We start from the raw sequence: 27,513 nt of genomic DNA on the forward strand, positions 1-27,513 counted from the left end.
CCTAATTTTGTTCACATTAGATTCAAGTTGGTATCGGACATGTTTTATAAATTAAAATTACGCAACCCTTTCCTGTCTTGCATCATCCTTGAATTTCAATTATTTAAGTCAGACACTGGTCTAACCAGAAAGGCACACAACACCAGATGATATAAGTCAAACTTTACCACTCCCACACCAGCCTTGCAATGCAACCTTAACTCTGCCCCTTCTGGAGTGGACAATAGCCTCTGGGAAAGGTCTAGTAAGGGAGTGCAACGGTTAACAAGCTACCAAAGGAAGTGATGGATTCTCCATCTCTTGAAGTCTTCAAATCAACACTGGATGCCTTTCTGGAAGTTATTAGCTTCAACACAGGAATAACTGGATGAAGTTCTATTGCCTGTGTAGTACCGGAGTACAGAGTAGATGATCTAATAATCCTTTCTGGCCCTAAAATCTGTCAATCTATAATAGACAGACTGAGGAAGGACTAATGGAATGCATCATTTTTGTGTTGCATTCCACAAATCAATTTACAGCATTTATCTGCATGAACTCCAGTTGCATTCACTGTGTTAGGTGTAGCTGTGTTGAATGGTGGAGAGATTAGCTAGAGCAGCTTGGCACTGTGATATGAAAAGTGGTGCATGCATACCTTAAGTGTCCAAGTATGCATCATTTCAGCACAGAATTCTGTAGGTTGTGTCAGCAGAGGTGCGCAGGAGTGTTCTTGCTGTGTGGATTGCCCGGTGATCTATGTGACAGCAGTCTCTGGGGCTTAGCGAGGGACAAGGCAATGTCTCAGAAGGAATCCTCAAGGTAAGGAATCCTAAGGGTGGGGTGGTTAAATTTAGCAAGTCTAAGATGGTTTGTGTGAAACAGACTCGATGTTTAAGTGCAGATCGTTCCTGTTAGCTAAGCCAGACCTAAACACGAGTTTTGTCTTAGCAAAAAGAAGCTGTTGGGCTTTGTTCTACAATGCCCATGTGCTCTGTTCCCAAAATGTTCTGTGTAAATGATAGAATGCTAGTATATGTGTTATTGACATGCTGGGCCAGAGGGCAGAGTTAAGGTTTTATTGCAGGAGTTGGGGGGGAGGGGATGTCATATACATTAACTTTGTATTTCCTGGTTTTCAGAAGTTTACGTTGAGCCACTCTTCACATTCTGAAAGGGCACAAGGCACCACCAGGCAACCTTCACTCTGTGTCAGTGAAGTTTCTGGGGCACTTATATAATAGATTTCCTCATGTAGGCAGGATTGCATTTCCAGTTGTTTATACTTGGAAGGAATATGCCTTAAAGAGGAGAAGGCTAGAAGCTACACATTCTGACAGACCAATGGAACAACTTACATTTTAGTTTAATAATGACTGTCAGAATTACAAAAGTTAGTTTAATTATTCATTTTTCAAATTGACAAGAACCTTTCAGTACTTTTACCTAGGGGTCAAATGGGGAAGGATAGGGGAGATGAAGTAGTGGTATTCTTCCAGGCTCTGCTCACAAAATAAACTTCACCCATGTGAGTTGCCAAAATGAATTGCCACTCACGGGAGATCGTGCAGATGTTCAAAACATGATCGTGTGTTCTCTGGGCTCCTTGAGCTTAGCTCCCCTCGGTGGGGCTTGAATATGTCCATGGGCTCTGCTATGTACCTTGGGCTTAGCTCCTTTATTTTGTGTGGGGGGGAGGAGTGAGGGGGAACAGTTGGGAGTGGTAGAATTCACCAAAATGCAACATCACTCACAGAAAACTGCAGATTTGTGATTCCCTCTCTTTTCTTACATGAGAATGAAATAATTAACAATGACTACATTTAAATTATCAGCACTAGGCATCTTAGTTAACGTCCTCACTGAAATGAATGAGGCACTTCTCAGAGCTATTATTCCAGCCTCTTTGCAAATTTACATACCTATCTCGTCACTGATTACACTCAATTCATATTTCTGAGGGATTCCCCTACCCAACCATAACAACTAGCAACTTGCTTTTTTTTAAATGAAAGCTGAGACCATGTCCACACAAGGAGTGTTTACTGGTATGGGAATGCCAGTGTACTACACTGACAGCGCTCCTGTGGGTACAGCTATACTAGCAAAGCTGTGATTTATACTTGTACAGTAATTTCACAGGATGGAGGATAGCGATAATAATGCAGCTTATTCTTTTTAACTGACGTAGCAAGACACTCCTAGTGCAGACCTGACCTAAGCAAACTGAGTTATGAGTATAAGAGAAACACTAGTTTTAGGCGATCTGATTTTATTTTTTAAATTCATTTTTTAAAAGAGTAAAACAAAGGAGCAACAATAGGAGGGCAGGGATTAAGAATTTGCAATATTATGGCTGGCCATATGGAATATTTGTCTAATTTTTATTTTTTTAAGAAGAAATTTTTCCTTCAGCCCCAGGCTTATCCTAATTTTGAAGTTTAAACTTGGGCAATGGATTTTCCTGGGTTTGATGAAAAAAAAAATAAGACTGATTCTCTCCCCCTTCCCACGTAATAATATCAAGCACAGTCTAACTTTGAGAGTTCAAACTTTTTACATAGTTAGCCTTTGCTAAGGAGCACTGCGTTCTGAGTTCATAAAAAGGACTCTTTCAAAATGTAGTTTGAAGCAGTGAAAAAATAATTTAAGTCCACAAACGTGAACTCATACAGAAAGATTCTCAGCAGGAACTCAATAAGACTATGCTAATTTATACTAGATGAGAATCTGGCCCATAATATATGTATATGTGCAGCACACACATGAACACCAAATTGCCCATTTTCCCACAACTGTTAAGAGGCACACGTCAACCAAGATGGACTCCACTCAGTTGCCTAAGACTTTTTTTTTTTTTTTTAAATAAAGAAAAACAATTGCAAATCTTAAAATTACATGCAAAAAAGCTGTTTATGAAAAATTAATGTATAAGTAAAATGAGAGGAAATGGAAGAGGCAAGGTTCCTACAGTACCATGAACTCAGCTATACTGCACGTGTTGTTTTGTATTTATTTTTATAAATATGCAATTTAATGTATTATTGTTCGTTAAATCTAATCCATACAATATACAGGACGGGCAGGGTGGCTGACTTAAGGTTCTTAACTGAACAATTTTAAGGTCTGGTCTACACAGGGGGATGAGGGGGGAAATCGATCTAAGTTAAGCAACTTCAGCTACGTGAATAACGTAGCTGAAGTCGACATACTTAGATCTACTCACTGCGGTGTCTTCACTGAGGTGAGTCAACTGCTGATGCTCCACCTGCGCCTCTCGCTCCGGTGAAGTACCATAGTCGACAGGAGAGCACTCGGCAGTCGATTTATCGCGTCTAAACTAGACACAATAAATCGAACCCCGCTGGATCAATCGCTGCCCGTCACGGGTAATGTAGACAAGCCCTAACACTGCATGGCAGTTCTTTCCATTTAAGAACCAAAAACCTAAGTTCTTCAGAAAAGAACACTGCCTCATCCATTTAAATAATATGCACAAATATTCTGAAATCTATGCACCTCAAACTATACTGAACTTTTTATTCAAACATTTATTCAATAGGACATCTCTGAAAAAAGTTGGGAAGGAAGGAAGAAGGGACATCTTATAGAAAATTCTACCATTTCCTCAAGGACAAGACAAAAGATGGCATCTGGGGGAATTTGTTCCTCATCAGCATTTAGGTATATTTTAGGTTACTTTAATATAAAAAGTTAGTTTAATGAATTATCACAGGCTTCCATATTTACCCTCTTTAACTTTCTCTATACTAGTGCTCAGGAGGACCTTTAGAATCATAGAATATCAGGGTTGGAAGGGACCTCAGGAGGTCATCTAGTCCAACCCCCTGTTCAAAGCAGGACCAATCCCCAGACAGATTTTTACCCCAGTTCCCTAAATGGCCCCCTCAAGGATTGAGCTCACAACCCTGGGTTTAGCAGGCCAATGCTCAAACCACTGAGCTAACCTCCCTAGATATATTTATCTAAACCAATGTATCCCTACCTCAACCACCTCTAAGTCCTTCTGCCAAAGAGGCTCGATCCTACTTGTAGTTGTATTCTTGGGCTGAAGCCCAGTTACATTATGCATTCTTTTCAGGGAGAGGATATTAAAGACATTTTTATTGCCTCTGGCAACTTGAGGGGCATCCTCGCAGCTACTGAATGTCACTTCATACCCTTCCGCCCCAGTCAGTCACCCAAATCACTGACTGCATTATTAAATGGGAGGAGGCATGGAAGCTGCTGCTGTTGGTTAATCAAGATGGCTACTTAGTGCTATGATCTCCTCTGCTTTGCTTTCAGACTCAATGGGACAGATGAGGTAGGAATGGTCACCAAACAATCCTATCCAATCCACACATGATATTTATAAACTGGGACAATTATGGGCTTGGGCTACTACAGACCAAAGAAAGTCCTGTCCAACATAGACTGTTGGCAGATACGATCTGAATACTTGTGCTAATTAATGTGTGTCAGTAATATTATGGTATTATATCACTAAAAAAAGTGTGTCTACAATTAAATGCTCCAAGCTCACTATTTGCAATGAAAGACCCTTACCTGGTAATTTAAAGACGAAGTGATCAGCTACTGTATAGCACATTCTGTTCTTCAGTATAAAGAGTTTAGCCAAGAAGTAGAAATAGTCTATAGGAGTTGCGCCATGGTAAAAAACAACAAGCCCGGGTCCTTCTGGTATTTTTTCCAGACCATGAACCTCATAACCTGTTAGAAGTACAAGGTACAACTGAGTCAATGTTTTATACCACTCATACTCCAATATGACAACATCCTTGAGAAAAGTTAACATGTTATAAAGCACGATGAACACAAGAGCTGCTGCACGATGACTTCAAAGATGACAAAAGCTGATTTCACAATTAACTATTTACTCTAAAAGAGTGAGAAGAATTTCACTAAACACAAAGTTTACAATAATACAAAAGCTACCTTACTATCTTGAACTATTATATCATTTTAACATATGTTTTCCCCAAAAACATCTAGAATATTGCTGAAGTCTTACGAATCATTCATATCACTTATGTAATTGTGATTATTTAAAAGTAATTAAAACAAGGAACAGATGAGGGGAGGAGGATTGGTAGGTAAAACCAGAGTTTGAAACAGTGACAAATCAGTGATCAAGAACACTATCTTATGTAAATGGGGACAGGAAAAAGTTTTGACTTGACAATGTGCCCTTCAGTTTTTTCATTTGCAGGCCTTTTTTTTTTTTTTATTTAAAAAAAAAATATAAACACCTCTTCTTAGGAAAAATGTATCTGCAGAACTAATGAGATAGTGGTGGCAGAGGAAAGTACTAAAAACAATTTTGGGACTTGTGCAGAGGTTTTAAACATGTTTATTTAAATGCTTTGTTGAAATTTGTTACACACACACACACACACACACACACACACACACACACACTCTCTCTCTCTCTCTCTCGCCTTTCTTTTATTGGGTAGCCATTTCTAATGGTATTTTTCTGCCCATCCATGTTAAATGTGTAAAATGTTCAGCTGTAGTTTAGTTACATGCTTTCCTTTTATTTTTCTTGCTGCTTTTTTTGCTTTTCCATGCCTCCCACTCTTTGATTGTATCTAGACTCTTGCCTCATCTCTTGATTAGCTTTTCCTTTCAAAATTTGAAGAGCTGTAACATCACAGTAAAGAAATGATGATCTGGTTTCCTGGCACGCTGATCTTGTCTATTTGATGAAACGCTCTCAAAGTTAGAAAGAGGAAATGAAGTCACTTATCAAAGACTATAGTCTTCTAACTCCTTTATTCTACATACAAGTTTTAACTGTAAAAAGAGAAATCCTTTCTGCTGCCAGTTCCAATCCTAAAACCCATACAAATGCTAAGACAATAATGTTACCAGTATTAGGCTAACGTCATATACAAATAACTTTATTACTTTCATGGTATTATAAGACTTCTTAGATGAATAGAGAAACAGTAGGAAAAATTGTGCATCTTACTTAAGTGGAAAGAAAATTCTTTGTACAGTTGCATTTTGAAATAACTAAAGGTGTGCATGGGGGGAGAGGTGTCAGAAAGGCCAAGGAGGATGAATTTACAGTAACTTCAGACAGTAGTTGAGGGTCTGGAGAGAGTTTTAGCTGTGCAGACAGAAGTGTCAAACCTTAAATATGGTATGAGGAAGAAACAGCAAGTGTCTCGGAGAATGAGAATTTTCTTTACAAAAAAAGCAACTACATATATATGCACATCCTTTTTCTGCTCTTTGATATAGCTGATGGTTTTGGTCCAATATGCTTTAATAGATTTAAAGTTGCATTTTGGGCTCTGTAAGCTTTTTGATGCAGGCTTTGCACTATCTAGTTATCAATGCCTTAAAAACTCACTTCCCTTTGACTGAATGGCAGAGAACAAGTGCAGATGATTTTCAGGAAGGATTTTGTTCTTTATGTAAATTGCTCTTCAAACATCCTTTTTTGCTTTGGCTGGATCTAGACATGGTGGTTATGAAAAAAGGCTCAGAAATAGGTGATTTTCTTACGTAGAAAGAGCAGATAATTTCTTAGAATTTCTTTATATTTATAGTAAGAGTACTAAAGGGGTCATGGATTTAGACCATAGTTTTGACATTCCCCTAGCAGAATTGATAGCTGCCAAAAATACTTCTTTAATTGAAAAAAACAGGTGACTTATGACTTCTGAATGGTTAGGGCTCCAAGGTCAAGTTAAGGTAATGGGTGGGAAAAGTGAATTAGACTGAAGTTAAGTGCTGATTTTAAGAATCTCTTGACATGAGGCTTAAAAGAGACATGACATGTTCTGTCTAAATATATTGTACTAACAAATGCTGAGTGGTTAACTTTCAGGGAAATGGCAGTTAGCCTCAATGATAATACAAAGAGAAGGAAGCATTTAATTTTGATCCAATATGTTTATTTGATCATCAGTGCTGGGATTTTATACATCATGTACTCCTGAGGGCATTCTGCACCAAAATATTAAAAATTCTATGCACAATATTTTAAAATTCTGCAAGTTTTATTTGTCAATAAATAAATGCAGAGGCTCCAGCATGGTATTGGGGTGCACAGGCCACTGGCTGCACAAAGGTGGGAGATCATCCTGCAGCATAAGAACATAAGAATGGCCATACCGGGTCAGACCAAAGGTCCATCTAGCCCAGTATCCTGTCTACCGACAGTGGCCAATGCCAGGTGCCCCAGAGGGAGTGGACCTAACAGGCAATAATCAACTGATCTCTCTCCTGCCATCCATCTCCATCCTCTGACAAACAGAGGCTAGGGACACCATTCCTTACCCATCCTGGCTAATAGCCATTAATGGACTTAACCACCATGAATTTATCCAGTTCTCTTTTAAACGCTGTTATAGTCCTAGCCTTCACAACCTCCTCAGGTAAGGAGTTCCACAAGTTGACTGTGCACTGCGTGAAGAAGAACTTCCTTGTATTTGTTTTAAACCTGCTGCCTATTAATTTCGTTTGGTGACCCCTAGTTCTTGTATTATGGGAATAAGTAAATTACTTTTCCTTATCCACTTTCTCCACATCACTCATGATTTTATATACCTCTATCATATCCCCCCATAGTCTCCTCTTTTCCAAGCTGAAGAGTCCTAGGCTCTTTAATCTCTCCTCATATGGGACCCGTTCCAAACCCCTAATCATTTTAGTTGCCCTTTTCTCAACCTTTTCTAGTGCCAGTATATCTTTTTTGAGATGAGGAGACCACATCTGTATGCAGTATTCGAGATGTGAGCGTACCATCGATTTGTATAAGGGCAAGAATATATTCTCAGTCTTATTCTCTATCCCCTTTTTAATGATTCCTAACATCCTGTTTGCTTTTTTGACCGCCTCTGCACACTGCGTGGACATCTTAAGAGAACTATCCACGATGACTCCAAGATCTTTTTCCTGACTTGTAGCTAAATTAGCCCCCATCATATTGTATGTATAGTTGGGGTTATTTTTTCCCAATGTGCGTTACTTTACATTTATCCACATTACATTTCATTTGCCATTTTGTTGCCCAATCACTTAGTTTTGTGATATCTTTTTGAAGTTCGTCACAGTCTGCTTTGGTCTTAACTATGAGCAGTTTAGTATCATCTGCAAACTTTGCCACCTCACTGTTTACCCCTTTCTCCAGATCATTTATGAATAAGTTGAATAGGAGTGGTCCGAGGACTGACCCTTGGGGAACACCACTCGTTATCCCCTCTCCATTCTGAGAATTTACTATTAATTCCTACCCTTTGTTCCCGGACTTTTAACCAGTTCTCAATCCATGAAAGGACCTTCCCTTTTATCCCATGACAGCTTAATTTACATAAGAGCCTTTGGTGAGGGACCTTGTCAAAGGCTTTCTGGAAATCTAAGTACACTATGTCCACTGGATCCCCCTTGTCCACGTTTGTTGACCCCTTCAAAGAACTCTAATAGATTAGTAAGACACGATTTCCCTTTACAGAAACCATGTTGACTATTGCTCAACAGTTTATGTTTTTCTATGTGTCTGACAATTTTATTCTTAACTATTGTTTCGACTAATTTGCCCGGTACCGACGTTAGACTTACTGGTCTGTAATTGCCGGGATCACCTCTACAGCCCTTTTTAAATATTGGCGTTACATTAGCTAACTTCCAGTCATTGGGTACAGAAGCTGATTTAAAGGACAGGTTACAAACCTTAGTTAATAGTTCCGCAACTTCACATTTGAGTTCTTTCAGAACTCTTGGGTGAATGCCATCTGGTCCCGGTGACTTGTTAATGTTAAGTTTATCAATTAATTCCAAAACCTCCTCTAGTGACACTTCAATCTGACACAGTTCCTCGGATTTGTCACCTACAAAAGCTGGCTCAGGTTTGGGAATCTCCCTAACATCCTCAGCCGTGAAGACTGAAGCAAAGAATCCATTTAGTTTCTCTGCAATGACTATCGTCTTTAAGCGCTCCTTTTGTATCTCGATCATCAAGGGGCCCCACAGGTTGTTTAGCAGGCTTCCTGCTTCTGATGTACTTAAACATTTTGTTATTACCTTTGGAGTTTTTGGCTAGCTGTTCTTCAAACTCCTCTTTGGCTTTTCTTATTACATTCTTGCAATTAATTTGGCAGCATTTATGCTCCTTTCTATTTGCCTCACTAGGATTTGACTTCCACTTTTTAAAGGAAATCTTTTTATCTCTCACTGCTTCTTTTACATGGTTAAGCCAAGCCACGCTGGCTCTTTTTTAGTTCTTTTACTGTATTTCTTAATTTGGGGTATAGATTGAAGTTGGGCCTCTATTATGGTGTCTTTAAAAAGCGCCCAGGCAGCTTGCAGGGATTTCACTTTAGTCACTGTACTTTTTAACTTCTGTTTAACTAACCCCCTCATTTTTGCATAGTTCCCCCTTTTGAAATTAAATGCCACAGTGTTGGGTTGTTGAGATGTTCTTCCCACCACAGGGATGTTGAATGCTATTGTATTATGGTCACTATTTCCAAGCGGTCCTGTTATAGTTACCTCTTGGACCAGCTCCTGCGCTCCACTCAGGACTAAATCTAGAGTTGCCTCTCCCTTTGTGGGTTCCCGTATCAGCTGATCCATGAAGCAGTCATTTAAAGTATCGAGAAATTTTATCTCTGCAGTTCGTCCTGAAGTGAAATGTTTCCCGTCCATATGGGGATAATTGAAATCCCCCACAATTATTGGGTTCTTAATTTTGATAGCCTCTCTAATTTCCCTTAACATTTCATCATCACTATCACTGTCCTGGTCAGGTGGTCTATAATAGATCCCTAATGTTATATTCTTATTAGAGCATGAAATTTCTATCCATAGAGATTCTATGGAACATGTGGATTCATTTAAGATTTTTAATTCATTTGATTCTACATTTTCTTCCACATATAGTGCCACTCCCCCCTCCCCGCACGACCTGTTCTGTCCTTCCGATATATTTTGTACCCTGGAATGATTGTGTCCCATTGATTGCTCTCAGTCCACCAGGTTTCTATGATGCCTATTATATCAATATCCTCCTTTATCACAAGGCACTCTAGTTCACCCATCTTATAATTTAGACTTCTAGCATTTGTGTACAAGCACTTTAAAAACTTGTCACTATTTATTTGTCTGCCCTTTTCTGATATGTCAGATTCTTTTTTATGTGAATGTTTATCATCTGATCTGGCCCTTACATTATCCTCCTCCATCCTCTGCTCCTGACTATAACCTGGAGATTCTCTATCATTAGTCTCTCCCCTAAGAGAAGTCTCTGTCCAATCCACATGCTCCGCTGCAGCAGTCGGCTTTCCCCCATCTCCTAGTTTAAAAACTGCTCTACAACCTTTTTAATGTTTAGTGCCAGCAGTCTGGTTCCACTTTGGTTTAGGTGGAGCCCATCTCTCCTGTATAGGCTCCCCCCATCCCAAAAGTTTCCCCAGTTCCTAAAGAATGTAAACCCCTCCTCTCTACACCATCGTCTCATCCACGCATTGAGACTCTGAAGCTCTGCCTGCCTACCTGGCCCTGCGTGTGGAACTGGGAGCATTTCTGAGAATGCCACCATAGAGGTCCTGGATTTCAGTCTCTTCCCTAGCAGCCTAAATTTGGCCTCCAGGACATCTCTCCTACCCTTCCCTACGTCATTGGTACCTACATGTACCATGACCACCGGCTCCTCCCCAGCACGACACATAAGTCTGTCTAGATGCCTCGAGAGATCCGCAACCTTCGCACCAGGCAGGCAAGTCACCATACGGTTCTCCCGGTCATCACAAACCCAGCTATCTACGTTTCTAATGATCGAATCTCCCATTACTAACACCTGCCTTTTCCTAGCAACTGGAGTTCCTCCCCCGGAGAGGTAACCTCAGTGCGAGAGGCAACCCCTGCACCATCTGGAAGGAGGGTCCCAACTATGGAAAGGTTTCCCTCTGCTCCCATTGACTGTTCTGCTTCCCTGGGCCTTTCATCCTCCTCAACAGTGCAGGGGCTGTCTGACTGGAGGTGGGACAATTCTACAGTGTCCCGGAAAGCCTTATCAACATACCTCTCTGCCTCTCTTAGCTCCTCCAGTTCTGCTACCCTGGCCTCCAAAGTCCGTACGTGTTCTCTGAGGGCCAGGAGCTCCTTGCACCGAATGCACACATACGCCACCCGCCCACAGAGCAGGTAATCATACATGCTGCACTCAGTGCAATAAACTGGATAGCCCCCACTCTGCAGCTGGGCTTCTGCCTGCATTGTCTCCTAGTTAATGAAAGGGTTGTTTAAGCAAGAAGTTTTGAATGTAGTTTGGTTTGTAGGTTTTAAGGGGAATAAAGGGAAACCGGCAAGGGACCCCGCTCCCTTCCCAATTCCCTTGCGAAACTCCCTGTTAGCAAAAGCTCCCTGGTCGCTTGTGCGCTGCTTTATAAAGCCCTGGCCTGTGTGAATGCCCCGCCCACTGATTAAGGCTCAGCCAATTACCAGAGGCTTCTAGCTTTCAGACCTTCCTTTGAAGCTCACAGCTTCCAGCTGCCAGCCACAGCACATGGTCCTTCAAACAAACAAACAAACAGACTGACAAACACAAGCTCAGCACACAGCAAGTAACCCCCAAACACAAACACACTCTACACACTAACAAATACACACTACAGACAGCCCCCCAACCCTCCACCCCCGGGACACAGACTCAGCGGTGAGGCTGCACCTAACCCTGACACAGCACAAGGCCTGGGCCAGAAACACCCTGACATGCCAAACCCGCAAAAAAACCGCAGAAATTGAGTTTGTTTTTGGCTTAATTGGCTTATGAGTTGTTTGTTAGCTAGTTTTTGGCTTGTAGCTTGTTTGGCTTGCAGCTTGTTGCTTCTTCTTTTTTAATCAGCTCCGGCAAGCAGGGGCAAGGGGGAGGAGAGAGTCAAGGGTGCACAATGGGCCCCCCACAGTTCCAGACTATATGATGGGGGAGGGGGAGGAGAATCTAGTCACATAGGGTGTTGGGGTTCTTAGGAATTGGCTTGTTTTGGCCCTGTACCACCCACAGCCCCGCCTCTAGCCCCGCCCACTAGGCAGGCACCAGGCTCACCAGCAGCTGTCCCTGGTCACGCTCGTGTGTTCAAGAGGTGCGCACGGCCCTGGACAGGAGATGCACACTGCTGCATGGAAACGCTCAGTACCATGGCTCTCCTTGTCTCCAGCAGTGCTGTTTTAGAAGAGGTGGTCTGGTCTCTACTGCCACTCATCAGACAGTACCGACACTCTGAGCCTGTGCCCCTCGGGTCTTTAGGCGCAGTGCCAGTACCTGCGGAACCAAATGCCTCATGGGTACTGCACCGCAGCTCTGCTGGTACCAAAGTGGCTGACTTTGCCGGGGATCTCTTTTTCCCAGTCAACTGTTTGGTCTGGGGACTTGTAGTCCTCTTTTTTGTGCTTTTGTGAGAGGAATCTGTAGATTTCCTCTTTGGCGCTACCAGAGTTTGACGTCTCATGGATGTTGATGGGGATTGTTGCTCCGGGGGAGTCCCAGGAGTCGGAGGCTGGTCTCAGAGAGATCTCTATCATCAGAAGTCTGAGTGTTAATTCACAGCTCTTTCTTGTACCTTCTGTCAAAAACTGAAGTCAAGGACATTTCTGATATATGGGATTCTCCTAAGCAGCAAATGGCCATCGCTGACCAGAATCGCCTCTCTGTAGGAGAGACAGCTTTTAAACCTAGGAGAGCCAGGAACGCCCCTTCTTGGGGTTCCTTCCCCACAAGGGGAGAAGATAACAAAAATCAAAAAGGACGGGGAGATAACTGTTTTTGAAGCCAGAACAAACAAAAACAAAAGTTTGTTTTTTTAGTATATATTTTAAAAGGAGAAGGGAGCAGTAAACATCTAAACAACAGAAACTCTAGTAGCTACTCTATAAACTAAAACAAGGTTGAGAACTAATCATCTATCGGACTCTGCTCATGCTTCATCTCAGGCCAAGGATGGTTGAGAAGGAACTGAGGGTGGTTCACCCACGCAGCGCTAGATAGCCTTGAGGTAGGGCATGAGACAGAGAAAGCACGTGTGGGCCAAATGGACACTGCTACCTAAAATCTCCGATTTGAGGCGCATGGACATGGATGCACCTAGAGTGGAGCACTACTCAAAGAACTAATCCTTACAAAAACCAAGGAAAAAAACCCCACCCTCAGTTACAGGTTTGGGCATCTGCATCCCGAGTTAGGCACCACCTGGGCCACGAGCTGCTATTCAAATTCAGAGAGTGCCTGTTTATTACATACAATATTAGAGGTACTTACTAGTCTGATGTCAGTTTTAGATTTAATAGGACAGGGGAGGGAATGATATCTCCATTGGCACAAATGCTTTCTGTTTTCTCAAAGACAAATACAGCTGTTTAAACTGCTGCAGGTTGGTACGGGCCAGTTACAGCAAAGGCTGTCTGAGGCTGCAGAAAAATTATCTGTAGTGATTGAAGTAACAGTTTTCTTTTGTTTGAGTGCTCACTGAAATTCTTAGTTCCCCTCCTCGCCTGGAAGGAAAATCACTAGTCCATTTGTACATTCTCTAAAGAATATAAGGCCTCTCTGCCAGCAGGGAACTCATCTAACATTAGCTGTTAGAAAAAGCTGGGCATGGCAGAAAGGGAAGAAGGGTAGAGAAGCTGCTAGGCTCTTTGCTGAAATGGCAATCTTAAGGACTGAAGAGGACACAGAGTTACACCCAAATATGGATGGAAACCTGTCTGGCATAATCAATGCAACCAGGGTACGGTACTGCCTTGCAGCTGGGGTGGGGGGGTCAATCCTTCCTCCAAATATGGTTTAAGGGTGGGGAATTTGGAGACAGTCAAGCAGAGCAAACTGAGGTGCTACTTAGGCTCTTAATTTTATCCTCTGTCTTGTCAATCATTAGAGACACAAGGTGGCCTGAAGAAGAGCTCTGTGTAAGCTCAAAAGCTTGTCTCTCTCACCAACAGAAGTTGGTCCAATAAAAGATATTACCTCACCCACCTTCTGTCTCTAATATCCTGGGACCAACATGGCTACAACACAGCACATTGTCAATCATGAGCACACGTTTATTTTCTGAGCAAATAAGAGTTACATGAAATTTGCAAACAAATACGAAAAAGAAGGCTGATAGGCCTAAGTCATTAAACTACAGTGACAATAGTTTCAGCATTTACAAAACAATCAGATCTTGCTTACCATGCCATATTCTTGCATGTCCATCCCATAAAGTTGCCACCATTTGCCTTGCACCATCCCAGATATCATTGGAATAAGCCTCTTTTAGTTCATTCTTCCTCTTATAAACATAAAGTAAAATAATGGAAATGTAGAGGAGGAGGAGGATAAGTCCAGGAAGTATAAAAACTATTATGAGTGGAGTAAATACCCATAACAGGTAGGCCACATAATTCAGATAGTCCTCAAGGTACTCCACACCAGTCCATTCTTCCAATATGTAAATCAGGCAGCATAAGTAGCTCATAGGTACCTGCCCTGAAGTACAGGATTCATTTCTATGTATCATCTCCTATTTAAAAGAGAACAAAACAAGTCAAACTGTCTCCAGGTCATAGAAGCTTCTTAATCTAGGGCAGGAATAAAAAGTGTTATCGTATCAGACAAAATAAAAACTTTTAAAAATTTCATTTAAATGATATTCATAATATCCTCCAATTGTCCTCATGGAAAGCAGAATGGATATATGATTAGGATGGCAGCCATGTAAAATTTCATGTAACATAGCACAAAAGAATTAATAAAGCAAATGAAAGCTAAGAGTTGAAATTTGCTGGCATAACATTGCACCCAGTGTGGACAGAGGTTGTAACAAAACTGACACAGTGGCAAGAATTTAAAAAGGGACACTCATTTTCAGTTATTCGAAATAGTCTTTTTTTTTTAAATCCACAATTTATGTAGTATGTTAATTGTTTTAATTTCTTTTTTTGAAGATAATTTTATTTCTCTGTTAATGTTTGTAAAGGGTCTTTTCAACAAGAAAACTAAACTATTTGACTATTCAGCAGAAACAATTAAACTGACTATACACAAAGTGCAGTAAAATGAACAAAAAAAGAAATTTCTTAATTTCTTTCAAACTACCCAAATGCCTACACTGAAGCTCACAAGTAATCCACTAACCACAGTTGCAGCATTATGACACAGGACTGAAAAGTGTCTCAAACAGGCAGGTGCCAAGTCATTTAGGAACCATTAAGTCCACCTGGAAACCTACAGCTAGACAATACCAAGTCACAAAGAACAGTTTGCGAGAAACTCCACCCAACAACCGAGCTCTGCTTTTTGTACTAACTTTAGATTCCCAGTTGATTTATGGCATAGCCCCATGTAGAATGCATTGCATACTATAACTTTGATGTTACAAAAGCAGGAATAATGGTAACAATGTGCATCAGAAAGAACTGGTTGCAACCTCATAGCCAAATACAGATGGAAAAAAAAAACCATCCTTGTCAGAGCTTCTATAGTTATACAGAACTGGAGATCCAACAGTAACCCCAGTCTGCCAACTTGAGTAACAAATGGCAGATACACACCCTAAATTAAAGGGGGAAATATTTTCATATCTTTCAGTTGCTTCCCCCATCCTACACCATTGCTTTAATGTTAACTGGACAGAGCCTCAGCTGGCAATCCATCATCTACACCACATAAAAGGTTTCAAAAATCGGTTAAGGACAAGCAAGGTCATATGAAACTGAGGCAGAGAGGATGAGACGATATTGTCAGCATACTTAAGACATCGCAGCTCATGTCTGCATACAAATCTTCCTACCAGCCCCATATAAACTATAAACAAAACTGGGGGGGGGGGGGATGATGGAACCCTGTGGAAACACGAGAGAATTCTGGGGCAGAAGAGCATTTGCCCCAAACTAGCCACTGGGATCTCTCCAAGAAATAGGAACAAAGGCCTGGATCTACAAAGACACTTTGGTGTTGCAACTCTCAGCACTGTAAAACCTAACTTTTTGTTGCCTAGGAAAAAAAAGTCATGGGAACAGCAAGATCCACAGAACCTGAGGCTAGGTCTACACTACAGCGGACTTCCGACCTAAGATACGCAACTTCAGCTACGTGAATACCGTAGCTGAAGTTGCGTATTTTAGGTCGGCTTACCTGGCGGTGAGGACGCGGGAAAGTCGACCGCTGCCACGCTGCCGCCGACTCCGCTACCGCCTCTTGTCGAGGTGGATTTCCGGAGTCGACGGTAGAGCCATCAGGGATCGATTTTACCGCGTCCTCACGAGACGCGGTAAGTCGATCCCCGATAAACCGATTGCTACCCGCCGGATCGGCGGGTAGTGAAGACGTAGCCTGAGTTAAGTGCCTTCGCTCCCTATAAGATGAATGGGGAAAGATAGGCACCTTAGAATGCAATATACAAAACCCAGCATGCTAGGCAAGGAGTCGCCTAAGGTAGCCATTGGGAGATGCCAGTGAGAGCAGTGTATCCTAAGCCCCTGCCCCTCTCACAGAGATATGCACCTATATCTGATCTACAGAGAGGTGCCTATCTGTTTGTGATCCATGAACTGGAGGAAGATAGGTGCACTGGGCCTGGTCTAATAGATGTGCTCAGAGACTGCCTAACTTCACAGAAACCCCCCCACCTAGGGAGATGTGGAACCACCTCAATTAGATCTTTTAGCCCAGTGATTAGGGTACTCACCTGGGATGTGGGTACTCACCTGGGATGTGGGAGCCACTGGTTCAATTCTCCCCTCCCCACCCGAGGAGAAGGGATTTGACAAGGGATCTGATACATTTCAGGTGAGAGCTCTAACTGCTGAGCTCTAGAATGATTCTCATTCTCTCTGGCCTAATATTGAACTAAAAAGTGCAACTTCAATAGGAGAGATTGAGGGAGACACACATCAGAATATCCCATAGTCCAGTGTTTAGAGCACTCACCTGACAGGCGGCAGCTCTCTGTTCAAATCCTCTCTCAAGAGGCAGAAGAGGGGAATTGAACGGGTAGTCTCCCACATCCCAGGTGTGTACCCTAAACACTAGGCTAGAGGTTGTAAGGGAGGTCCTCCTCCTCTTCAATCGTCCAGCTGATGTGTGTGGAGCCAGGTGACCTCTGAGCATGCCTACGGGATCAGACCCAGCACATGAGTTAGGTACAGGAACATCTATCTTCCCCTGGTTCATGGATTGCTTGGGGCCACAGGCAAGAGACAAGTGCCTGGGCACCTACCGCGAGACAGCAGTGGACATGTTCAGAGGCAAGGAACTTTTACCACGAAAACTTAAGCAATGAATGAGTTTACAGCACTATCTGGGGACTTTGCAGAGAGTGTAAACAAGAGTTTCATTCACTTTGCATTCACAACATTGGTTCTCTCACCAAGTACTCCTGTTCTTTTTACTAAGCAATTGTTATTCTCTTGCTGCTGAGCAGGACAAAGACTCCATACATACTCTTCAGTGCATCTGCTTCAGTATAATATAGTGAGTATTAGCAGGACACTACCAGATACTGCAAATACTAATTTAGGCTAAATACTTTCTGAGCCTGGAGTTAGATATTATAACATCATCAACTACTTATGGAGAAATCTCATTAAGAATAGTTTTTAAGTGTAATCTTAACTTTGAATTTTCTAAGCAGTAAGACCAATTCTTCTGGGCACGTCACACACACACACACACACTTATCCAGAAAAATCCTATCATAGTAGAGACATGACAACTTTCAGGCAGATTGATTAAGTTATCAGAGTTTCAGGAGTGGAGTAGGAGCAAAAAAAACCAACCAAACAAAAAAGCAGCCACCATGAAAAAAAAAAAAAAAAAAGTAGAAGACAGATTTCATCTTTAGCTATGATATTGCTACCATGTCTCCACCAAAGAGACTTAAAAAAAAACAAAACAAAAAAAAACTCATGTTACCATATCTTCTCCATCCCCTCACTCCATGGTATATCTGTCTTTCTCTGAAACTAACATCTTCCCCCTAGATCAGTGGTCACCAACCAGTAGATTGTGATCGACTGGTCCATCATGGAGCCTCTGACAGTTGATCTCAGTCTCAGTCCCCCATTTAATTTTCTTTTTTTCAAGCTAAAGTTAGGCAAAAAATAAAGCGGCATGCATGATCGCATCAGACCGGACCCTTTTCAACTAATCATGTTGTTAGCTAGGCATGATGATGTGGAAGTAGAGAACTGTGTTTTTCTCCGACAATGAGTTGACCCCCTCAACGTGGCAGGTTATAAATTTGAAACAGCTTCGTAACTATATTTAAAACAGCACTTATTATTGGTTGCAAGTGCAGAATTGAAAAAAGAAAAAAGCTCACTGTGCGTGGCGCATGTCTACTGCTCAGAAGTGTTTCCTATAGATTACAGTTGTCACTAGTGCTCTCCTTTTCCTCTTTTTATAATAAAAAAAACATACCTAGCTAGCTAGCATTAACAATGAATGATGAATCCAGGCCATCTAAAAAGAAACTGAAAACCTACAACTTCCACTCGGAATGGGAAAGTGAATTTCTGTTAGCAACAGTGAAAGATAAGTGTGCATGTCTTCTATGCCACACAAGTACATCAATAAGTAAAAAGGTGAATTTAGAAAGACACCACAAAACAATGCATAGCAAATTAAAGGACAGTTTCCCCTTGAATGGTGACTCCGTACAAAGAAAGTTAATGAATTCAAGGCTGTTTTGAAAGCTCAATAGTCATTTTTTACTAAATCAGCAGCAAAAGGGAAGGCCTCTACTGAAGTATTGTTTCATGTTTGTCATCTGCTGGCAAAACACAAGAAATTGTTTACGGATGGAGAAGTATTTAAAGAGGCAATGACTGTGGCAGCAGACTTGTTTTTAAAGACTTTAAAAACAAAGAGGAAATGATGGCAATTCACAGCATATCACTTGGTGCTTCCACAGTAGCAAGACGGGTGGAATCATTGTCCGAAGACATCTTTCAAGCAACTACAGCTGGATTTGAATGACTGCAATTGCTTTCCACTGCAGTTTGATGAATCAGTCGACATGACCGACACAGCCCAGGTAATTGTTTTTGTTTGAATGGTTTTTAAGGACATGACAACTAAAGAGGACCTTCTGACTGCTTTGCCCCTTAAAGAGAGAACAAGAGGCGAAGATATCTACAACGAATTTAAAAAGTACATGCTTGAGAAAATCATTCCAGTCAAGAAACTTGTTTGGATCACAATGGATGATGCATCCACCATGCTTAGTGAAAATGCAGGCTTTGTTGCATTTTGCAGAAATTATCCAGATTTTCTTTCATTTGTAAATTACCATGTATAATCCATCTGCAAGCACTAGCGAGTAAAATTATGGACTTCTCACATATAATGAAAATCGCTGTCAGAATTGTAAACTCAATTCGAGCAAGAGCTGACCAAATTAGCAGAGGAATTCAACAGGCTATTTCAAGAATTAGACATAATGGAGCCAATCGTCATGTGTATCTCAAATCCGTTCCTTCCAGCAGACATTGGAGGGTTGGCTGCGATATTCCATCAGCTGTTTGATTTACAAAGTAGTGGAATTAATATGGAGATAAATTACCATGAACGCCAGATCTAGGGACAGCGATTTTGAGGGACTCATAAACCAAAAAAAGTTCCCCTGTGACATTATTGATATGAACTGTGACCATATAGATCATTGTTGCAACCAAGGCCCTATAGTTGCACCAAATCTTGTACAAAGGAGGTCAAGTAAGGTGTCTACGGAACGGTTTTTTGCTAGTTATGATTATGCTGTGTGTATCATTTTTGTATTTGAAGTTATGAATATTGGCTATGTACTTGTATGTCAACGTTTTTGAGTCTAAGTAGCATCAGTGAAGCATTTGGTCAATTTGTTGAGAAAGGACAGTAACTACAGGGGTGTGACCCAGGCTATAAACTACGTTAGTCTGAAAAGGATTGGGCCCAGACTAGGAAGGAGTCTAGTCTGTGAAAAGAACAGGAGTACTTGTGGCACCTTAGAGACTAACAAATTTATTTGAGCATAAGCTTTCGTGGGCTACAGCCCACTTCATCGGATGCATAGAATGGAACATACAGTAAGAAGATATTTATACATACAGAGAACATGAAAAGGTGGAAGTACCCATACCAACTGTAAGAGGCTAATTAATTAAGAGAAGCTATTATCAGCAGGGGAGAAAAACTTTTGAAGTGATAATCAAGATGGCCCATTTCGGACAGTTGACACAAAAGTGTGAGGATACTTTAACATGGGGAAATAGATTCAATTAGTGTAATGACCGAGCCATTCCCAGTCTCTGTTCAAACCTAAGTTAATGGTATCTAGTTTGCATATTAATTCAAGTTCAGCAGCTTCTCGTTGGAGTCTGTTTTTGAAGCTTTTCTGTTGCAAAATTGCCATCTTAACGTCTGTCACTGAGTGATTAGAGAGGTTGAAGTGTTCTCCTACTGGTTTTTGAATGTTATGATTCCTGATGTCAGATTTGTGTCCGTTTATTCTTTTGCATAGAGACTGTCCGGTTTGGCCAATGTACATGGCAGATATGATGGCATATATCACATTGGTAGATGTGCAGGTGAACGAGCTCCTGATGGCGTGGCTGACGTGATGTGATCTACCAATGTGATATATGCCATCATGTGCCAGAAATTAACCCAGAGTAGCTCCTGGGGGAGCAAACAGCTATGCATACCTCTCTATCAGTGTTCTAGAGAGTGGACAATTTATGAGTTTACCCTGTATAAGCTTTATACAAAGTAAAACGGATTTATTCAGGGTTTAGGCTCCCAGAAAGACTGAATACTGGGTGCTGGGAAAGTCCCTGTTAACTGAGAAGCCCCTGGGCTAAGTGAATCTTAATTTCTGTGAACTGCAGGAGGGCATGGCACAACCTCTAGGTCTGTGCTGAAGCTGACTGGTGTGACTAGCTCAGCAGGACAGGAGTGGAGGGAAGCCTTTTCTGGCAAGGGGGTTTGTTCTCAGTGGCATCCCAGCACATCTAGTGACAGTCTTGAGGGAGTTTCTGTGACCCAACCCGTCACAACCCCCTTTCTATTGTCATGTGCTTTAAAGGTGAAAGCTTATTTTGGTTCCACCTATCTGTGTGAGACGGTGTTCTCACAAATGAAGATGATCAAGTCCAAGTATTGCACCCGCCTCACAGATGCTCATCTGCAGGACTGCATCCAACAAGCTATTTCAAATTACAACCTGAATTTCAAGAAACTGGCAGATAATGTGCAGTCACAAGTGTCACACTGAAACTCAGTAAGTAGGGAAAATGTATAATTATGCATATTAAGCACTTGATCTCAGCTTTATATTACAAACTTATTTCTACATTTTCTTTGAGGTACATCCTGGGTTGCACTTAAATTCAAAAAGTGATCTTGTGCTTAAAAAGGTTGGAGACCACAGCCCTAAATTTTTAGTATATAAGAGGAAGACTAGGGTTCACCTCATTCAGCCAGCATATGCTAAAATACCACTTGCCTCATCTCCACTAGTGTTTTAAAACATGTTAGCTAGCATCTTTATAATACACCTTTTATCCTAGTCTAGACAAACCCTAAGTGACAACAGTTCGGAAAATAAAATAAATCTACCTGTCAGTGGCAAGTAGGAAAATGTTTCTGTGATGTAAAATGTAGATACAGTGGGGGAGAGGTTGTTCCTGATTCGCCAGTTCTGAAAGAATGTATGCTTTTACTAAAGTAGTTTACAGCACACACAGTTACTAATTAACATACATTGTAAGCCTGAAGAGACATCATTATATCATATCTCCGCTGCTGCTCATACTTTTCCCAAGCAACAGATTGAAATTATAACATGCTAACTAGTTTCACTGTTGCTATTCAGAATCCTAAAGGCCAAAAAAAAAGTCACTTTCATTCAGCTTTTGCTTGGCACAGCTCTGAGCATCCGAGGCAGGTACTGGAACTATTTTCTACAGAAGACCATTTTTTAAAAAAATTAAAAAGAAACTGGAGAATAAGTGAAGTAGCAGAAACTCCCCATTTCTGTAGCTAGAAGCTAGAGCAGAGGTTTTCAAACTGTGGGGCACGCCCTCCTGGGGGGCATGGAGGGACATTCAGAAGGAGGGGAGTGGCGACACCAGGCAGCTTGTGCCAGTGCTGCAGATCATGGGCCAGCCCCCAAGGGGGGCGGGGAGGAAGCACCACCTCCACCCCAACTCATGTCAGCAGACCACCCAGCCCGTGAGTCAGTGTCAACACCCACTGCGGCCGCACCGATTTCCGCTTCCGGCAGCCTCTGCACCCAGAAACCATCGCAAATGCCTTCCCCCACCCTGAAAACCCAAAGGGGAAGGTACTGGCCCTGCCCTAACAGTGCAGCCTGGCTGCAATGTAGAAGCAGTCTGCAGCTGAGGAAACCTGGGCTGTGCCATTAAATATCTGTGTATTTGAAACTTACAGTTGTAGGTAATTTAATTAAAGTTATGTTAAGGTCTCAGTTAGCTTTATGAGTAGGCTATCAAGCATACTTTTGCATGTGTCTATTTTTGTCAAGGCTGGGGGGCACAACCAAAAATTGTAACTCAAAGGGGGGCTCAGCTCAAAAAGTATGAGAACTGCTGAGCTAGAGGGAAGAGGTAGAATAACAGTGGCAAAGGACAGCTTTCTACCACATGACCAGTAAACTGTGTTGATTCTTCTGCAAAGGACCTTGCTACGGTGATCCAGGCCTGTCACCTTGAAGTGAGGCTACTGCAAACCCACTCTTCATGGGAGTTCCTGAGTACATGAACAATAGCTGGCCTCTTATGCCACAAATTGTGAGCACATCATCCCAGTGGTCTGGATACTACATTAACTCCATGTTTGCTTTTAGACTGAATTCAAAATTGTAATCCTAATTTAGCAAGACCCCAAACAGGTAAAATCATGGTTATTTCAGAGAACATGTCACCATCCACAACCCACTAAGAAAGCTGCATTCTACAGATATGGTGCAGCTAGACAAGCTGAGGTTTAGGCTCTCAAGCACTGAAGGCACAACGTTCTTACTGGTGGAATTCTGCTTGTAGCCGTAGATCTCCTTACTGAATGGATCAGAGGCCCTGGTAGAGGAGGAGAGGAGAAGAGAGAGTTCCTTTTCCTTTCCAACAGCCAAAGCAGGATTTCAGTATCCATCACATATCTGTCAGCCTGCACCTAGTTTAAGAGATTAAGTTTATGAGCCCCAGCAGTGTCCACAGACAGTTCCCTACCACAAGATGATCAAGCTGCACACCAGATTTTTACCCCTGGACTTCGCCGACGCTCCCTCCCCAACTCATCTTTCATATCCATCTCTGGCTTGAAGTGGTCTGGAAGTCATTTCGAAGTGTATATGTGGCTACATCCATTCAAAGTCTATTTAAGAGTTGAGGTCTAACTGCCACTACAACACCTCTCTTTCAGTTGCTCATAACTTTTTTAAACCCAATTCCTTATGGGTTGATCTGAAAGACTTGTCTGCGTGTGTAACCCTTGCAAAATTTGGCTAACCCTATCACACATAATTATATGTAATATTTCTACTGCAACCACCAATTTCCTAGGTGCTACTTACAAAACTATGGATTACTGCAAATTCTGTTCATATTAGAACCCAAATGCCTCACTGTTAGGCACCAGAAGGGAAGGGAAGCCCCACTCCCTTCATCACCAGTACATGGGGGTACTGGGTCTCTGGCATTGACTTCTCCCTGAAGAAACCCAACTCCAAACCCAGCAGGTTGTTTTCTGTTATCCAGGAGAATATTCTCAGGCCCTTCTGCAACTTCATTTTTGTGAGAAAGCCTGATTAAAGAAAGTCTTGTTTTTCACTCTAACCAGTCTAGGATCTGTCTTGACCATGAATGTCAGAGTTCCAAAGCCCAGAGCATTCCACTGAGAATGCTCTACATCCCATCCTAAAAACATAATCTGTGGTCGCCATAGCAAACTCAAAGGTCGCAGAGTGCCAGCTACCTCTGACCAGGTTGCAACAATGAGTCCAAACTGACCTTGAGATGATACACCTTGATTATTTGTGGGCAAGTTTCCTTGACAGAGCTATTATGTCCTTGAAGTGCTTTCCACTTCTAACTAGCATCATCTGCTTATTTCCCACATTTAACCTGACACAGATGTTTTTCATTCAGATTCCAATTTCCTTCATATAATGGAATAGTTTGAAGAGCTCATTGTCTGCATTGGATGAGAAAGATACACATAGCTGTGTCTCATCTGCACAATAATGGTGTTGCACATTGTCTTCTTACAATCTTCCTAAATTACTTTAATTGATGTTGAATAAGATTGGTAACAAGATTAAGGTTAGGATTAAGATTTCCTCTTTGGAGAGGAGAAACAGCAGATGCTCCTCACAAATCTCCAGAATCGGTCTAAGAAAAGTTAGCTAAAACAGCTTAATGTGTTCATAGCAACACCTGCAAAGAGCAGCATTTTGCTGTCTATGTCGTCAGCTGCATCTGTTATTTCAAGCAAAATTAGCATGGCCATGGGAAAAAAAATCCATCAGTGCAACTAGTGCCATCCCAGCACAAGGAAAAATCTACGGCCACCAGAGTTAAGGACAAAAAGAAGGAGTTGTATTTGTTCACATATTTTTTATCTAGTCATTTTTTCTTTTAAAAATCAAAAGCAGGCTTTTCATGAGAGCGCGATCCAAGACTGTTGCGGGGTGCATCACACCCGTTGATTTCGGTGCGGGTCACAGGCCCAGCCTCGCAGCACCAGGGAACATGACACATTTAGGGCTTCTTTACACATACAAAGAAGTTAAGGGGGGGGGTGGGAAATCCCCCCTCACCGCTCCCTTGTGTGCAGAGGAGGAGGGTCGAGGTCAATAGTGCCTCAGTGGGGAGCAGCCGATGATGACCCTCCACATGTCTCTCTCCCAACCCGGAGGGAAGACGTGCCCCGGGCCCTGCCAAGGGACCTAGGTGGCTGGGCTCCCTCCAAGCCGCGGCCGTTCCGGGGCTGGCTGCAGCCGGCAGAGGGTGAAGAGGACGGGACACGCCAGCCGGGGGCCGCGCCCCGCTGCTCGGGGAGACGGCAGGGGCAGCTGCCGCACAGCCTGGCGAAGAGGGGGATGAGCCCCCACATCGCGCTGCGGCAGCGGCTCCCCCTGGAGAGACCCAACGACGGCCCCGCCAGCCGCCCCACCCGCACACGGGGGACGCGGGCGCTTCCTCACCTCGCTCCGGCAGCGGCTGCGACTCTAGCCCTGCTTCGGGTTTTCTCCTCCACCTGCCGCCCCCGCGGAGTCCGGGTCCCGCCAGGGCGGCTCCCCTCGCCCCCGGGGCCGGGTCAGGCAGACGGGTAGAATCGGTGAAACCTCCTCTCTGAGGCAAAATCCTCCGGGCTCCATTGGGTGCGACACGCGCCGGACGCCGCTTCCGGCGGAAGGAACCCGGCGGTGCTGCACGCGATTGGCCGGTGCAGGGCGGAGCTGATCGCGGGAGTTCCTGGGCGCCCCCGAGCGGCGCGCGCCAGGCCGGACCGCTGCGTTCCCTGTCAGCGCGAGAGCCCGGCACCGGCAGCCTCCGCGCCCAGCTCCGCTCCGGAGACCCCGACCAGCTGCCAGGCTGCGCGGCCCCCTCAGAGTCCGCGCTGCCCTCCCGCAGCACCCGGGGTGCCTCCTGCCCAGGTTTACCTGGGAGATCTGACAGCGAGCTCTGCACGCGCTGCCAGCTTCTCCAGGCTTATGGAAAATCACAGAATCCCGCAGAAAAGGAGGAAGGAGCATAAGGGCATTTCATTTTCATAGGTAAAAGGGAAAGAACTAATGCCATGCTCCACTCTTTTGTAGACAGACATGACTTGCTTCAGCACCTTATGTCTAGGAAGGAGGAAAACTTTTAAGGTAGATCCCAATCGTGCAAACACTGGAACACATGCATAATTTTACACACCCAGTTGGATTCTGCATAGGTGTGGTGTAGACTTGTGGCCTTATTGTTCCACTGTTAATGGAGAAAGGGCTTGGCTACAAGGGCTTGGCTACACTTGCAAGTTGGAGCGCATTAAAGCAGCCCCAGGCACCCTAACTCATGACTTGCAAGGCATTTAGAGAGCCTGGACTCTGCAGCTGGAGCGCTCCTGGTAATCCACCTCCACAAGAAGCATAACACTTGCTGCGGGAGGGGGCGTGGGTGCAGGGCTTTCTGGGTCCTCTCCCAATGCCCCGTGATGCATCGCTTCGCATCCCAGAAATCCCTTTGTTTCTGTCCACGTTTGGGGCCATCTTTCAACGGTTTCTGTGCAGAAATGGAGGAACTATCTGCGGGAAATGGAGCCCGAACTGCTGAGGCGTATGCTGACGAGTCTCGCCAGCACGTCACGTTTGGCTGTCGAACTATTCCTTAAGATCCAAAGTGACAGTGAGAGTGAGGAGTCCGACGATGCTATCGAGCCGCGTAACGCGTACGACACGAAATTCCTTGTGGCATTCACGGACATGCTCAGCACCGTGGAACGCCGCTTTTGGGCTCGGGAAACAAGCACTGAGTGGTGGGATCACATCGTCATGGAAGTCTGGGATGACGAGCAGTGGCTGCAGAACTTTTGGATGAGAAAAGCCACTTTCATGGGACTGTGTGAGGAGCTCTCCCCCACCCTTCGGCGCAAGGACACGAAATTGAGAGCTGCCCTGCCAGTGGAGAAGCGGGTGGCTATTGCAATCTGGAAGCTGGCAACTCCAGACAGCTACCGGTCGGTCGCAAACCAGTTTGGAGTGGGAAAGTCGACCGTTGGAATCGTGTTGATGCAAGTTTGCAAGGCCATTAATCGCATCCTACTCAGAAGAACCGTGACTGTGGGTAACGTGCAGGACATAGTGGATGGCTTTGCACAAATGGTTTTCCCTAACTGGAGGGGCAATAGATGGGACGCACATTCCTATTCTGGCACCACCCCACCTAGGATCCGAGTACGTTAATCGGAAGGGGTATTTCTCTATGGTTCTCCAGGCGCTTGTGAATCACTGTGGGCGTTTCATTGACATTAACACAAGCTGGCCAGGAAAGGTGCATGACGCACACATCTTTCGGAACACTTGGCTGTTCAGGAAGCTGCAGGCCGGGACTTTTTTCCCAGAGCGGAAGATCACAGTAGGGGAAGTTGAAATGCCCATTGTGATCCTTGGAGATCCCGCTTACCCATTAATGCTGTGGCTCATGAAACCCTACACAGGGAGCATTGACAGCAGCAAGGAACGGTTCAACTACAGGCTGAGCCGGTGCCAAATGACTGTGGAGTGTGCCTTTGGCCGTTTAAAGGGCCGCTGGTGATCTCTGTATGGGAAGCTGGACTTGGCCGAAAACAGCATCTCCGCAGTTATATCCGCGTGCTGTACCCTCCATAATATTTGTGAAGGGAAGGGTGAAAGCTTCACTCAGGCATGGACCTCCGAGGTTCAACACCTGGAGGCTGAATTTGCACAGCCAGAGAGCAGGGCTATTACAGGGGCCCAGCGCGGGGCTGCAAGGATTAGGGATGCCTTGAGGGAGCAATTT

The 27,513-nt window shown here is 43.4% G+C and overlaps 1 protein-coding gene across 4 annotated transcripts in view; it reads right to left on the minus strand.

The window, feature by feature from the left end:
* The window catches only part of LOC112107190 (transmembrane protein 68-like), a 35,626-nt gene extending 10,262 nt beyond the window's left edge, over window positions 1-25,364 (minus strand). For 2 of the 4 annotated variants that reach the window (XM_024200802.2, XM_024200806.1), the window contains exons 1-5: window positions 25,194-25,364; window positions 23,998-24,181; window positions 23,015-23,161; window positions 14,183-14,513; window positions 4,549-4,713 (exon numbers count right to left, since the gene is read on the minus strand). In XM_024200802.2, the coding sequence (XP_024056570.1) occupies window positions 4,549-4,713; window positions 14,183-14,513; window positions 23,015-23,140 (622 nt within the window). In that variant the 5' untranslated portion in view covers window positions 23,141-23,161; window positions 23,998-24,181; window positions 25,194-25,364. The remainder of the gene's footprint in view (window positions 1-4,548; window positions 4,714-14,182; window positions 14,514-23,014; window positions 23,162-23,997; window positions 24,182-25,193) is intronic. The other 2 variants (XM_024200805.2, XM_024200804.2) reach the window with 2 other exon arrangements.
* Window positions 25,365-27,513: the final 2,149 nt, after the last annotated feature.

The sequence above is a fragment of the Terrapene carolina genome, unplaced genomic scaffold (assembly GCF_002925995.2).
Source record: "Terrapene carolina triunguis isolate 2854851 unplaced genomic scaffold, T_m_triunguis-2.0 Scaffold58, whole genome shotgun sequence".
NCBI lineage: Eukaryota > Metazoa > Chordata > Testudines > Emydidae > Terrapene > Terrapene triunguis.